The 14,673-nt window shown below is 42.0% G+C and overlaps 1 protein-coding gene across 10 annotated transcripts in view; it reads left to right on the top strand.

Moving 5' to 3' along the window:
- The window catches only part of osbpl8 (oxysterol binding protein-like 8), a 416,034-nt gene that overhangs the window by 211,440 nt on the left and 189,921 nt on the right, over window positions 1-14,673 (top strand). For 8 of the 10 annotated variants that reach the window (XM_043708791.1, XM_043708786.1, XM_043708784.1 and 5 more), the window contains one exon: window positions 9,196-9,266. In XM_043708791.1, the coding sequence (XP_043564726.1) occupies window positions 9,196-9,266 (71 nt within the window). Of the gene's footprint in view, window positions 1-354; window positions 509-9,195; window positions 9,267-14,673 lie in introns of those variants that run through there. The other 2 variants (XM_043708792.1, XM_043708793.1) reach the window with 1 other exon arrangement.

Genomic DNA, 14,673 nt, shown 5'->3' on the forward strand with positions numbered 1-14,673 from the left:
TGATAATTGTGATCTGTATTTTTGTTATGTGGCATTATGTTGAGTGTTCAGAATCCAATGGGAAAGCAGATTATGGGTTTGTGTATTTCAGGCTAATCATCAAAGCTGTTTAAAGGGTAAGTGTGCTCTGAATTCACGGGAAAAAATAGAAGGTGCTTGGCTGTGTTGTTGTGCATTTCGCATCGTATGGTCTGTTTACTGAGAGGAGAGTACATTGGCTCATCTTGTTCACAAAGGCCAGCATTCTCCCTTTAGTTGCTCACTCAGTCATTAATAGCTTCACGGCTGCAATTGGCTACAACCTCCACCTGAGCAGCACAGTGATTTCAGTTTGTGGGAAAACCTCTGATTTAGAACAACTACGACATGAAGCAAGAGGGTCTGATACGCCGCAGATTTTCCTTGTGTGCTGGGCTACCAGGTGTGCTGTCATCCCGAGTCGATGGACGAAAACTCATCAGAAATGCATCATTTGGTGGCTATAATGAACTTCCTCCAATACTGCCAGGTTTGTAGTATATCTCATCTCATTATTACAAGAAATCTCATGTGTAATAATTGAAAGTAAAATTGTAAAAATGCAAAAAGCACAGAGTGAGGTTGTAGCTTAGAGTCAGTTATTTCTTTTTAGATTAAGTGCAGAACACTGTCATATGTATGAAAAGTAAAATGTGACACTTCGCAGTTTAACTTGAAGTATTCATAAATCATCCTTGTCAAATTATTTAATGGTATGTTCAAACAAAGAAAATTTTCAGCACTTAGAACAAACTTGATTTGTTTGAAATGAGAGAAATGTTGAAATATAATCTTAAGATATTTAAATTATTAATGTAACTGACCAAGTAACATTCATTAATTCACATTGTTTTGTTCTGTCTGGCAGTTATAGTGGATTCAATAGCTCAGGCTATAGGTGCAGGGTCTAATTTAGTTCTCAGGGGATGCTTGTACCTTGCAGTGTAAAGTTTGGAAGACTGATACCAATCTGATTTCCACGAGTCTGTTCCCTATTTACGTTTCTACTCTATACTCTCTTCTCAAACTATGGGCAGCAATTGCCCTCAGTTTGCAATATCCTTGGAAATTAGGTCTTGTGCTACCAAATACTAAATAATTTGTTTAGATTTTACTAGCAACTGGTGGTGAGAGAACTACCTCTTATCTGTCATCTGCAGTGTTAAAACAAAAATAACTAAAGATTAGTTTTGTGTGACGGGATGATCTGAAGTGAAATATGTTTAGGCGGCTGTTGTAAATGTTTTTTAAAAAAGCAATAGTCTGCAGAAGGTGAACTGCTTCACAACTTACACATGGAGGAGGGGAGGATTTTATCTTTTAATTTAACTCTCAGAATACCTGAAAAGTTTCACAGATCTTTGCAGGACTACAGTTACAAGTTTCATGAAATATACTTGCATTAGGCATGAACTCAGGCCTTTAATGAATTTAACTTTTTATTTAAATACATAACCTTTTGTGGTCTGGTCTATTTGAAACTTGTCATAATCGTTAACCAAATTCTGTTGAGTTGCAAAGAGAAAATCTCACTGACCTGCACAAAAAATGGCAAATGACTGAGTAGTCAAGTGGATTGACTGACTGTAGAATTGGGGACATGGATGCGAAGAATAAGGTGGCATTGCTTTTAAAGACAAGAGGGGAATAACAATGGGGACCTACTTGGCAGGGGAGTATGATAATCAGATGACCAGTCTAACCACAAGACCATAAGAAATAGGAATAGGATTAGGCCATTCAGTCCCTCATTCAGCCCCTCTGTCGTTCAATTGGATCACGGCTGATCCGACATTCCTCACATGTACTTTCCTGCCTTTTCCCTGTAATTCTTGATTCACCTACTGATCAAGAATCTATCTATCTCAGCCTTAAATATAAATAAGGACTCTACCCCAAAGATAGAGGAATTCCAAAGACACTCAATGCTCAGAGAAGAAATTCCTCCTCAACTCACTCTTAAAATGATGCCCATTTATTCTGAGACTTTCTCCTGGACTTTCCTATGAGGAGAAACATCCTTTCAGCATTAAGCTCCTTAAGAATCCAGTATATTTCAATAAGATCGCTTCTCGTTCTTCTCAACTCCAGTGGATCACAACCTGTTTTATCCTTTGTTGATAAGACAATCCCTCCATACCAGGGATCACTCTCGTGAGCCTTCTCTGAACTGCCTCCAATGAAATTATATCTACCATTAGATAAGAGACCAAAACTGCTCACTGTATTCCAGATATGGTCGCACCAACACTTGTATAGTTGCAGTATGCTTTCCCTACCTCTCGAATAACACAGGTGGCCATAGGGTAGAGTAACAGAAACTCTGGGACTGAATGGCTTCATTGGGAGAACGCAGCAGGTCAGGCAGCATCTAGGGAACAGGAGAATCGACGTTTCGGGCATTAGCCCTTCTTCAGGAAGAAGGGCTAATGCCCGAAACGTCGATTCTCCTGTTCCCGAGATGCTGCCTGACCTGCTGCGCTTTTCCAGCAACACATTTCCATCTCTGATCTCCAGCATCTGCAGACCTCACTTTCTCTTCATTGGGAGAACATAATGTCGAGCAAACTATGCATTTTTTCCACAAAGGGAGGATGGTGGAAAGATGATTTGTGATTATTAAAAATTGATTTCAATGTTAATATTGGTGGACCAGTTGAAATGCTGTTGAGCCAAATTATTGATTCCTTTTCTATGGTACTTGTCTGTCTGAACATTATAGGCATTATTACTCTTATTTATCTTCCTGTTAGAACTGAAATACCTGCTTATTTAAATATTAAATCTTTTTTATTTGCAAGAAGCAAATTGGTAATTTTCCAATACCTATTCAAATGTTTATAAAGTATATAAGGTACAGAAAAAAAAAGACTTGATATCTCAGCATGTTCACTTCACCCATGTGGTGAATCTAGAAGCATAAATTTGGGAGTGGGATTAACTTTCTGCACAGAATCACTGGACATTCATTAAAGCTGTAGGTGCTGGCAGAAATATTCCAGGCATCCCAAAACAGAGGACTGGAGTATTGCAAATGTGACACTTTTGTTTAAGAAAGAAGCAAAGGATGACCGAGGAAGCTGCAGAACTGTCACATTTATCATGGGAAAACTAATGAGGGCCATAATACCGGATAAGATAAATATGCACTTAGGGAGAATAGTGAATTAGAGTCAGAGTCAGAAGTTTATAGCATAGAAACAGGCCCTTCGGCCCAACTTGTTCATGCCACTCAGTTTTCATGATTAATCTAGTCCCATTTGCCTGTATTTGGTCCATATCCCTCCATACCTGTCCCATCCATGTACCTGCCCAAAAGTTTCTTAAACGACAAAATTGTACTTGCTTCGACTACTAACTTTGGCATCCTGTTCCAGATAGTCACCACCCTCTGTATGGAAAAAAAAATTGCCTTTTGTATCTTTCCCCTCTCACCTTAAACCTATGCTGTCTAATTTTAGGCTCCCCTACTATGGGGAAAAGCTGTTGGCTGTCTATCTTATCTGTGCCGATCGTGACTTTATGGACCTCCATAAGGTCACCCCTCAGTCACTATGATTCAGGGAACAAAGTCCCAGCTTCTCCTTATATCTCAAACCTTCCAGTCTGGGAAGCATCTGAGTAAATCTTTTCTGCAGTCTTTCTAGTTTAATAATAATCATTCTAGAATATAGCTATAGTATAGGAATTGTGACAGAGACACTGAGTGACTTCAAAAGGACATTGACAAGTTGGCCTAATGTGCAGATACCTGGCAGATGAATTTCAATGCAGGGAAATGTGAAGTAGTGCATATTGGTAGTCAAAACATAGAGAGACAATACAGGCTCAACAATACAACTTTGAGGGAGTATGGGAGCAGAGTTGATTTCAAGTCCATAATTCTCTGAAGATGGCCAGGCAAGTTGGAACAGTTGTTAAGAAGGCTTATAGAGCCTTGGGTTTATAAATAGAGGCATGGAGAATAAAAGCAAGGAGCCTGTGCTACGTTTTGATGAATCATTGGTCAGACTACATTGTACAGTGTTCAGTGCTGGGCACCTTATTTAAGGAAGAATGTTCAAGCCTTGGAGACAGTGCAAAGGAGATTTGCTAGAATGATAGCAGGAATGAAGGATTTTAGATCCAATAAAAGATTAGAGAGATTGGGCTTATTCACCTTGGAGCAGAGAAGATTAAGATTTGACCTCATTGAGGTGTTCAAAATTATGAAGAATTTTGACATGAAAAAAGGATATTCTGTTTCCACTCATTGGTGTGTCAGTAACTCGGGACTGCAATTTCAAAGCCGTCAGCAGGAGAGCTAGGAGTGAGGTAAGGAGAAATCTTTTTACTCAGTGTTGTTAGGATTTGAAATGCGCTGTCTAGAAGAGTGGTGGAGGTGGATTCCGTAGGAGGTTTCAAAAAAAGAGTTGGGTACACATTTAAGAGTGATTAGAGTGCTGCTGAGAGAGGGCTGAAGAGTGGGACTAACTGGGTAGTGCTCTTGGGAACCAGTACAGACACAAGCCTTTTATTCTTCTATAAGAAGCAAGCAGGTAACTAGAGAAAGAATTGGTCCACTCAAGGATAATGAAGGAAGGCTATGTGTCGAACCTGAGAGAGTGGGTGAGATTCTGAATGATTACTTTGCATCAGTGTTCACTGAGGAGAGGGACATTACGAATGTTGAGATTAGAGATAGAAGTTTGATTAATCTGGACTAAGTTGACAGAAGTAGGGAAGATGTGTTGGGTAGGTTAGAGGTTATTCAGGTGAACAATTCCCCAGGACCGGATGGGATCTATCCCAGGTTGCTGAGGAAGGTGAGAGAGGAAATAGCTGGGGCTCTGACAGATATCTTTGTAGCATCCTTAAATACAGGTGAGGTGCCGGAGGACTGGAAAGTTGCTCATGATGTCCCTCTGTACAAGAAGGGTAGTGGTGATATTCCAGGTAACTACACACCAGTGAGCCTGATGTCAGTGGTGGGAAAGTTGCTGGAGAAAGTACTGAGGGATAAAATCTATTTATATTTGGAAAATAATGGGCTTATCAGTGATAGGCAACATTGTTTTGTATGGGGGAGATCATGCCTTACTAACTTAATAGAGTTCTTTGAGGAAGTGACCAAATTGATAGATGAAGGAAGGGCTGTTGATGTCATATACATGGACTTTAGTAAGGCGTTTGATAAAGTTTCCTCTGGTAAAGTACTGGAGAAAGTGAAGCCACATGGTGTGCAGGGTGTTCTTGCTAGGTGGATAAAGAACTGGTTGAGCAACAGGAGACAGAGTAGTAGTTGAAAGGAGTTTCTCGAAATGGAGAAAGGTGATCTGTGTTGGGGCCACTGTTGTTTGTGATATACATAAATGATCTGGAAGAGGGCACTGTTGGTATGATCAGTGAGTTTGCAGATGACACGAAGATTGGTGGAGTAGCAGAAAGCAAAAGGGACTGTCAAAGAATACAGGAAGATATAGATAGACTGGAGAGTTGGGCGGAGAAGTGACAGATGGAGTTCAATCCAGGCAAGTGTGAAGTGATGCATTTTGGGATGTCTAATTCTTGAGCAAATTATACAATGAGCGGAAGAGCCTTGGGAAAAGGTGATGAGCAGAGAGATCTGGGAGTGCAGGTCCATTGTACCCTGAAGAATGCTGCACAGGTGGATAGAGTGGTCAAGAAAGCATATGGTATGCTAGCCTTCATCGGACGGGTTCTAAGTATAAATGCTGGCAGGTCATGTTAAAATTGTACAAGACATTGGTTCGGCCACATTTAGAATACTATGTACAGTTCTGGTCTCCACGTTACCAAAAGGATGTGGATGCTTTGGAGAGGGTGCAGAGAAGGTTTACGAGGATGTTGCCTGGTATGGAAGGTGCTAGCTATGAAGAGAGGTTGAGTAGGTTAGGATTGTTTTCATTAGAAAAAAGGAGATTGAGGGGGGACCTGATTGAGGTCTACACAATCATGAAGGGTATAGACAGGGTAGAGAGAAATAAGCTTTTTCCCAAGGCGAAGGATCTCATAACGAGAGGTCACGCTTTCAAAGTGAGAGATGAAAGGTTTAAGGGGGACACATGTGGCAAGTACTTTACACCGAGGCTGGTAGGTGCCTGGAACGCGTTGCCAGCAGAGTTGGTGGATGCAGGCACAGGAGATTCATTTAAGATGCGTCTGGACAGATGCATGAGTAGGTGGGGAGCAGAGGGATACAGTTCCTTAGAAATTGTGCAACAGCTTTGGACAGTAGATTTGGATCGGCTCAGGCTTGGAGGGCCGAAGGGCCTGTTCCTGGGCTGTCAATTTTCTTTGTTCTTTGTAATGGGCCGAACAGCCTCCTTCTGGACTGTAAAATACTACAATTAACTGTGTTTTGTCTTCTATCTGTCATTTCCTATCCCACTAACTGGTTTTTCAAATCACCTGATGACATCAACAGTTGGAGGGCATTAAGAGGTTGATTTGATCTTTGTGTCATAGAATTATGCAGCATAGAAACAGACCCTTTTGGTCCAAATCATCCTTGCCGACGAGACATCCTAAATTAATCTAGCCCCATTTGCCAGCATTGTCCGTCTAAACCTTTCCTGTTCATGTACCCATCTAGATGCCTTTTGAAGGTTGTAATTGTACCCGTCTCCACCACTTCCTCTGGTAGCTAGTTCCATACGCTCATGAAAATATTGCCCCTCAGGTCCCTCTTAAATTGCTCTCCTCTCACTTTAAACCTATGCCCTCTAGTTTTGGACTACCTGACCCTAGGATAAAGACCCTGGCTATTTGCCCTATCTATGTCCCTCAGGATGTTATAAACTTGTATAAGGTCACCCTTCAGCCTCTGATGCTTCAGGGAAAATAGATCCAGCTTATTCAGCCTCTCTCAATAGCTCACACCGTCCAGTCTCAGCAACATCCTTGTAAATCTTTTCTGAACTCTTTCAAGTTGAAACAGCATCTTTCCTACAGCAGGGAGACCAAAATTGAACGCGATATTGCAGAAGTGGCCTAATCAATGCCCTGAATAGCTGCGACGTGACATCCCAGTTTCTAAACTGAATACACTGATCAATAAAGACAACCGTACCAAAAGCCACCTCCTTCATCCTGTCTACCTGCGACTCCACTTTCAAGGGGCTGTGAACCTGCACTCGAAGGTGTTGTTGTTCGGCAATACTTCCCAGGGCAGCAGGTCAGGCAGCATCCAGGGAACAGGAGAATCGACGTTCCGGCATAAGGCCTTCTTCAGGATTCCTGAAGAAGGGCTTATGCCCGAAATGTCGATTCTCCTGTTCCCTGGATGCTGCCTGACCTGCTGCGCTTTTCCAGCAACACATTTCCAGCTCTGATCTCCAGCATCTGCAGACCTCACTTTCTCCTCAATACTTCCCAGGGCCCTACCGTTAACTGTATAAGTCCTTCCCAGATTTGCCTTCCCAAAAGGCAACACCTCGCATTTATCTAAACTTCATCGGCCACTCCTCGGATCATTGGCCCATCTGGGCAAGGTCCCATTGTACTCTGAGATAGCTACCTTTCCTTTGACTCCACCACCAATTTTAGTGTGATCTGCTAACCTAACAACCATATCTCCTATATTCACAACCAAATAATTAATAAGAATGATGAAAAATAATGGATCCAGCACCGATCCTTGCAGCACACCACTGATCACAGACCTCCAATCTGAAAAACGTCTTTTTACAACCCCCCTCTGTCTTCTATCTTCAAGCCAATTTTGTATCCAATTGCTGGCTCTCCCTGGATTCCAAGTGATTTTACTTTACTAACCAGTCTACCATGTGGAACATTGTCGAATACCTTGCTGCAGTTCATGTAGACTACATCTGGTGTTCTGTCTTCGTCAATCTTCTTTGTTACTTCAGAAAGCTCAATCAAGTTATTGAGTCATAATTTTCCCCTCACAAAGCCCCATTCACTCTACCTAATTAGTCCTTGCCTTTCCAAATGTGTATAAATCCTGTCCATCAGAAACCCTCTAATAACTTACCCATCATTGATGTCAGGCTCACCAGTCTATTGTTTCCAATAGTTCCTTATGACCTTACTTAAATAGTGGCACTGCATTAGCCAATCTCCAGTCTTCCGGCACCTCACCTGTGGCTGTCATTGATTTAAAAACTCTCAGCCAGGGGTCCAGCTATCTCTTACCTTGTTACTCACAATGTTTTGGGATACACTTGATCAGGTCCTGGGGATTTTTAAAATTCATTCACAGGATAAGGGGGTCACTGACGAGGCCAGCATTTATTGCCCATCCCTAATTGCCATCAGGACATTGCTGTTGGTCTGGAGTCACATGTAGACCAGACCAGGTAAGGTTGGCAGTTTCTTTCCATGAAGGAAATTAATGAACAAGGTGGGTTTTTCCAACAATGGACAATGGATTCATGGTAATCATTAGACTTGTAATTCTAGATATTTATTGAATTCAAATTCCACCATCTGTCATGGTGGGATTCGAACCCAGGTCCCCAGAATGTTCCCTGGGTCTCTGGATTAACAGTCCAGCCATAATATCACTAGGCCATCACCTCTCCATCTTTATTTATCCACCTTTGTGTTTTAAGACATCCAGCACCTCCTCTTCTGTAATATAAACACTTTTCAAGATATCACCATTTATTTCCCCAAGTTCTCTAACGTCCACGTCCTTCTCCACAGTAAATATACTGCTGTGGAGTGAGCCTTTTACCCTCTGGGGCATCTGTTGCAATGAAAAATCCTTATCAGTATTATGATCGTTATTTGAATATTGCGTATTGCAGTTTAACACAAAACATCAATTATATATAAAACCTTCAATATTTACCTTTTTTAGGGTTTACATAAGGAATACAATTTGCCAAACAATATGATTTGCAATCTGAATTTAGCAGTTATTAACTTGTAGCTTAAATCTGCTGAGTGAGTTTTGAACTGAATGTCTAATGCTAACACTAAGGGTACTGGCGCTGCATTAAAATAAATTGTTCAATTCTGTTTACACAACTATTTTTAGTAATTCTTGTCATGAACTGCACCTGTTAGTTGTTCACTGTGAACATGATCGAGGACTGAAAGCAAGAAAATTTAGTCCAAGGTACTTGTAATGTACTTGTAAAAGCCTATTAAATTCAGTAGCTATCTTTCAAAATGGTTTTAAACTCTGGTATTAACTTTTTCCCTTAGGTTTGGACAAAGGTAGAGATGATGTGTCTCTCTCAAAGGATGATGCTACACACACAATATCAAAAAGCAAGGTACAATCGATACTTGTATTTCTGTGTCCTGTCACTGTGCCTCTACATTGTTGAGACCAGTTTGTGTCATTGAAGTGTGATTTTCCATTAATTTCATTGAAATGAGGTTGGTTGATTGCATTTATTGCTATGTTTTGTTTTAACCTTTAGCTTGATCCAATGACACAGAATCATAGAGTCATAGAGAGGTACAGCATGAAAACAGAACCTTCAGTCCAACTCGTCCATGCTGACCAGATAGCCTAAATTAATCTAGTCCCATTTGCCATCACATGGCCTATAATCCCTTTAAACCCTTCCTAATTCCCGTATCCATCCTGATGCCTTTTAAATGTTGTAATTGTACCAACCTCCACCATTTCCTCTGGCAACTGATTCCACACACGCACCACTCTCTATGTGAAAAAGTTACCCCTTAGGTTCCTTTTAAATCTTTCCTCTCACCTTAAACCTATGCCCTCTAGTTTTGGACTTCCCCATCCTGGGGAAAAGACCTTGTCTATTCACCCTACCCAAGCACCTCATGGTTTTATAAACCTCTATTAGGTCACCCCTCAGCCTCTACAGTGGCTTAGTGGTTAGCACTGCTGCCTCACAGCACCAGGGGCCTAAGTTCGATTCCAGCCTCAGGCGACTGTCTGTGTGGAGTTTGCACATTCTCCCCATGTCTGCATGGGTTTCTTCTGGGTGCTCCAGTTTCCTCCCACAATTCAAAGATGTGGTGAATTGGCCATCCTAAATTGTCCATAGTGTTCAGGGATGTGTAGGTTAGGTGCATTAGTCAGGGGTAAATATGGAATAATGGGGAATGGGTTTGGTTGGGATACTCTTTGGAGGGTCAGTGTGGACTTGTTAAGCTGAAGGGCCTGTTTCCACACTGTAGGGATTCCATGTAGGACTTCTCTGATTCAAGGATGTTTAGTTTTTACTGTGGTTTATCAGCCTCGTGTTTTTTTTAAATAATCTCTTCTGTCCATGTAAGTGTACAAACCAGCCTATCCACTTTTGGTAATGTAATGTCTAATCAAGGCAGAACTACAATTGTCCAGGGCATTATTGGCCCCTAAGGTTCATAATGGCTAGTTCAAAATCAATTTACTGGCCAAAACCCTAATGCATGAGCTGGACTTAGTCGGGCAAGTAACGAGTGCTCTTTTTGAATTCTTTCATGTGGTGGGCCTCACTGACAAAGTCATAATTTGTTGATCATCCCTAATTATGCTTGCAAAGGTGGCAGTGAGCTGCCACATTGAACCACTACAATCCATGTCTAGTAGGTACACCTTCAATGCTGTTCAGAAGGGAGTTCTAGGATTTTGACCCAGCAACGGTAAAGAAATGGTGATATGTTTCCGAGTCAAAATAGTTGAAAGGCTTGGATGGGAACTTTCAGTTCCCTATGTAACTGATGCTTTTATCCTTCTGGTTGGTAGAGTTTGCAAGCCCAGAAGATGCTATCGGAGGTGTCATGTTGAGTGGCAGCAATGTATCTTGTAAATATCACACACTGTAGCCACTGAGTAGTAGCGGTGGTGGGAATGTGTGTTTAAGTTGGTGAATGGTATTCCAAACAAGCTAGCTACTTTGTCCTGACTGAATATTAATGGATTGATGGTCAATGGTAACCCCCAGGGTGATGATAATGGGAGATTCTGTGATGATACTGCCATTGATGTCATGGGGCAATGGTTAGATTGTCTCTTAGTGGCAACAGTCATTGCCAGGCATTTGTGTAGCGTGAATGTTACTTTCAAATTTTGACCCAAGCCTGGATATTGTCCAGGTCTTTTTGCATTTGGGTGTGGACAGCTTCAGTATTGAGGAATTGCCGCTGTAACCACTGTATTGATATGGCAAGCCCAGTTCCATTTCTGATGTATGGTAACCCCCAGGATGTTGATGATGGGCAATTGAATGTCAAAGGTAAAGTAGTTGGTTTCTCTGCTTGCTTTTTGTTGATGGGCTGCTCAGTGTTAGTTTGTTGAACCATACTAACAGTAGACATTTCGGTGCGTCTATACTTGGCTGTGATCATTTAGAGTATCTACTTTAGCACCAGACACCTGCTTGTTAAGGAACCTTTTATGCTTGTTTCATCCCCTGGAATTCAGATTTGCAAGAAGATTGTGTTTTTCCTGTGTAGAGTAATGATTTAACAATTCATTCTTTACCATTCAGTGTCAAAATTGACTTTAATTGGACAAGTTTTATTTATTTTTTGTATAATAAAGATTTGAAAAGTTCTTGATTTTTGCTGAATGCTGGATTTGATATTTGTTAAATTGTCCCTTCAATTCTCAGGAATGAGAGGCGACTTTATTGAAACTTAAAAATTCCTGGGTGACTTGACATGTTAGATAGTGAGAGGTTGTTTCTCTCATAGGACAGTCTAAGGACAGAGGGCACAATCTGAGTAAGGAATCACCCAGTTAAGATGATGATGAGGTGGTATGTCTTGTCTTGGAACGTAATGAATCTGTGGAACTCTTTACCACAGAATGGAGTAGAGGCTAAGTTGTTAAGAACATTCAAGGCTGATGGACAGATTTTTGATCAGTGAGGGGAAAAGGTAGGAAAGTGAAGTTGATGATTATCAGTTCATGGCTATGACCATTTGGAGCCAAGATCTCATTGAATTATCAAGTCATACGGTGCAGAAGAGGCCCTTTGGCCTATTGAGTCCACTTTTTATCACTTGGCCCATCACTTAGTGCAGACTCGATGGACTGAAGAGCCTTTTCTGCGCTGTATGACTCAACCAGATCATAGCCTTCTCTGTTATGATATTACAATTATATTTTAAAGGTAGTGATGTTTTCTGCCTCAACTACCGTCCAAGGCAGTCCATCCGGACTCCCCCCATAATCCTCTGGGTGAAAAACATTTTCCTCAAATCCCCTGTAAACCTCCTGCCTTTTACTTCAAACCGATGCCCCTTCATTGTTGACCCTTCAATTAAATGGAACAGCTTCTTTCTATCCACCTGTCCATTCCCCTCATAATCTTATACACCTCCATAAAGACCCTTCTCAGCCTTCTCTGTTCTCAAGAAAACAACGTGAGCCTATCCAGCCTCTCTCCATGGGTAAACTGCTCTATCCCAGGCAACAACCTGGTGAATCTCCTTTGCACCTCCTCTGATGCAATCACATCCTTCCCATAGAGTGGTGACTGGAACTGCATGCACAGCTCCAGCTGTTCCTAAACCAAGTCCTGTACAGATAAAGGGAAGCATCCTATATGCCGCCTTAACTATCCTATTAACCTGTCCTGCCACCTTCAGTGATCTGTGGACAGGTACCCCAAGATCTCTCTGTTCCTCTGACCTTTCTAATATCCTGCCATTCATTGAGTACTCCATTGTCTTCTTGAATGGAGGTCGTAGTAGTATCAAAGGGCTGATAGCCTATTTTTCCTGCGTCCTATGGCGTTTTATTTTGTGACTGTCTCATACTTAAATTTAGTGTCCTGGCTTTTTAAATTTCTCATTGAGTTTAATTATATCGCTGGTACTCAAGAATTTAGGGACAGGAGTAGGCTATTCAGCTCCTCGAAACTGTTTCACCACTCAGTGAGATCATGGCTGATCTGTGGCCTAACTTCACATTGTGTCTTGCTTAACAAAAATTTACCTATCTAGGTTTAACTTAGATAGCGTCAACTGCCATTTGTGGAAGAGAGTTCCAAACCTCTAACACCATTTGTCTGTAGAAGTGCTTCCTAATATCTCTCCTGAACGCTCTGGCCCTAATTCTCAAACTGTGCTCCTTAAGTTCTAGAATCTCCAACCAGTGGAAATAGTTTATTTCTATCTACCGTATTTCTTCCTGTTAATATCTTGAAGACTTTGATCAGATCATGCCTTAACCTTCTAAATTCTGGAGAGAACATAACCAGAAACAGTAGCATAATGACACTGTTACTGAAGTCAAACGGAAACTGGTGGAATTCAAATTCAGTTCATGAATTTAGAATGAAAAACCGTTTTCAGTAATGCTAACAAATGACTGCCAAATTGTTATTGAACTCCAATTAATTCTCCTTTGCCCTTGAAGGAAGGGTTGCTGTCCTTGCTTATTCCTACTTCTATGTAGTTCCAGTAATATGGATGACTCAGAACTGCCCTTTGAAAAGGCCAAACAAACCACTCAGTTACAGTAAACATGCTACAGAAAAGTAAAAAAAAAATTAAAAAGGACACGTGATGGAGGCGAAAGTGAGGACTGCACATGCTGGAGATTAGAGTCGAGAGTGTGGTGCTGATGTCCTGATGAAGGGCTTTTGCCTGAAACATCGATTTTCCTGGTCCTCGGATGCTGCCTGACCTGCTGTGCTTTTCCAGCATCACACTCTTGACACGTGATGAAGGCCCTGTTCCTTTGCTGTCACTGTGTCAAAAATCTGGAACTCTCTCCTGCCTCCCTGATGAAACTGCACCATGTGGACAACAGCAGCTCAAGGCTGAAACTTGAGGACTGTTGGTGCTGGGCAATAATCTGCTATCAACATTCTCAGGAGAAAGTGAGGATTGTAGATGCTGGAGATCAGAATCAAAAAATGTGGCGCTGGAAAAGCACAGCAGGTCAGGCAGCATTCAAGGAGCAGGAGAATTGACATTTTGGACATAAGCCCTTCATCAGCAAGGTGACCACGTTCCTGATGGAAGGGCTTATGTCCGAAATGTCGATTCCCTTGCTCCTCTAACGCTGCCTGACCTGCTGTGCTTTTCCAGCACTACACTTTTCGACTATCAAAGAGTCTCCTCCCAGTAATAAGTAAAGTGCTACAGTGTACAATAGGAGGAGACCATGGCTACACTTTAGACCATGAACAAAACCAGAAGTTGCTGGAAAAGCTCAGCAGGTCTGGCAGCATCTGTGAAGGGAAATCAGAGTTAACCTTTCAGTCTGGTGACACTTTATTGCTGGAACAGCACAGCAGGTCAGGCAGCATCCAGGGAACAGGAGATTCGACGTTTCGGGCACAGGCCCTTCTTCAGGAATGAGCAGAGAGTGTTCAGCAGGAGAAGATAAAAGGTAGGGAGGAGGGACTTGGAGGAGGGGCGTTGGAAATGTGATAGGTGGAAAGAGGTCAAGGTGAGGGTGATAGGTCGGAGTAGGATGGAGGCGGAGAGGTCAACAAGAAGACTGCAGGTCAGGAAGGCGACGTGGTCGACGGTGCCCTCCACCGCATCTCCTCCACTTCCAACTCCCCTCCTCCAAGTCCCTCCTCCCTACCTTTTATCTTCTCCTGCTGAACACTCTCTGCTCATTCCTGAAGAAGGGCATGTGCCCGAAACGTCGAATCTTCTGTCCCCTAGATGCTGCCTGACCTGCTGTGCAGTTCCAGCAATAAAGTTTCAACCAGTTACTACAGCTAACAGGTTCGTGATGCCAACATTGTTGGC

The sequence above is a fragment of the Chiloscyllium plagiosum genome, chromosome 19, assembly GCF_004010195.1.
Source record: "Chiloscyllium plagiosum isolate BGI_BamShark_2017 chromosome 19, ASM401019v2, whole genome shotgun sequence".
NCBI classification, from domain to species: Eukaryota; Metazoa; Chordata; class Chondrichthyes; order Orectolobiformes; family Hemiscylliidae; genus Chiloscyllium; species Chiloscyllium plagiosum.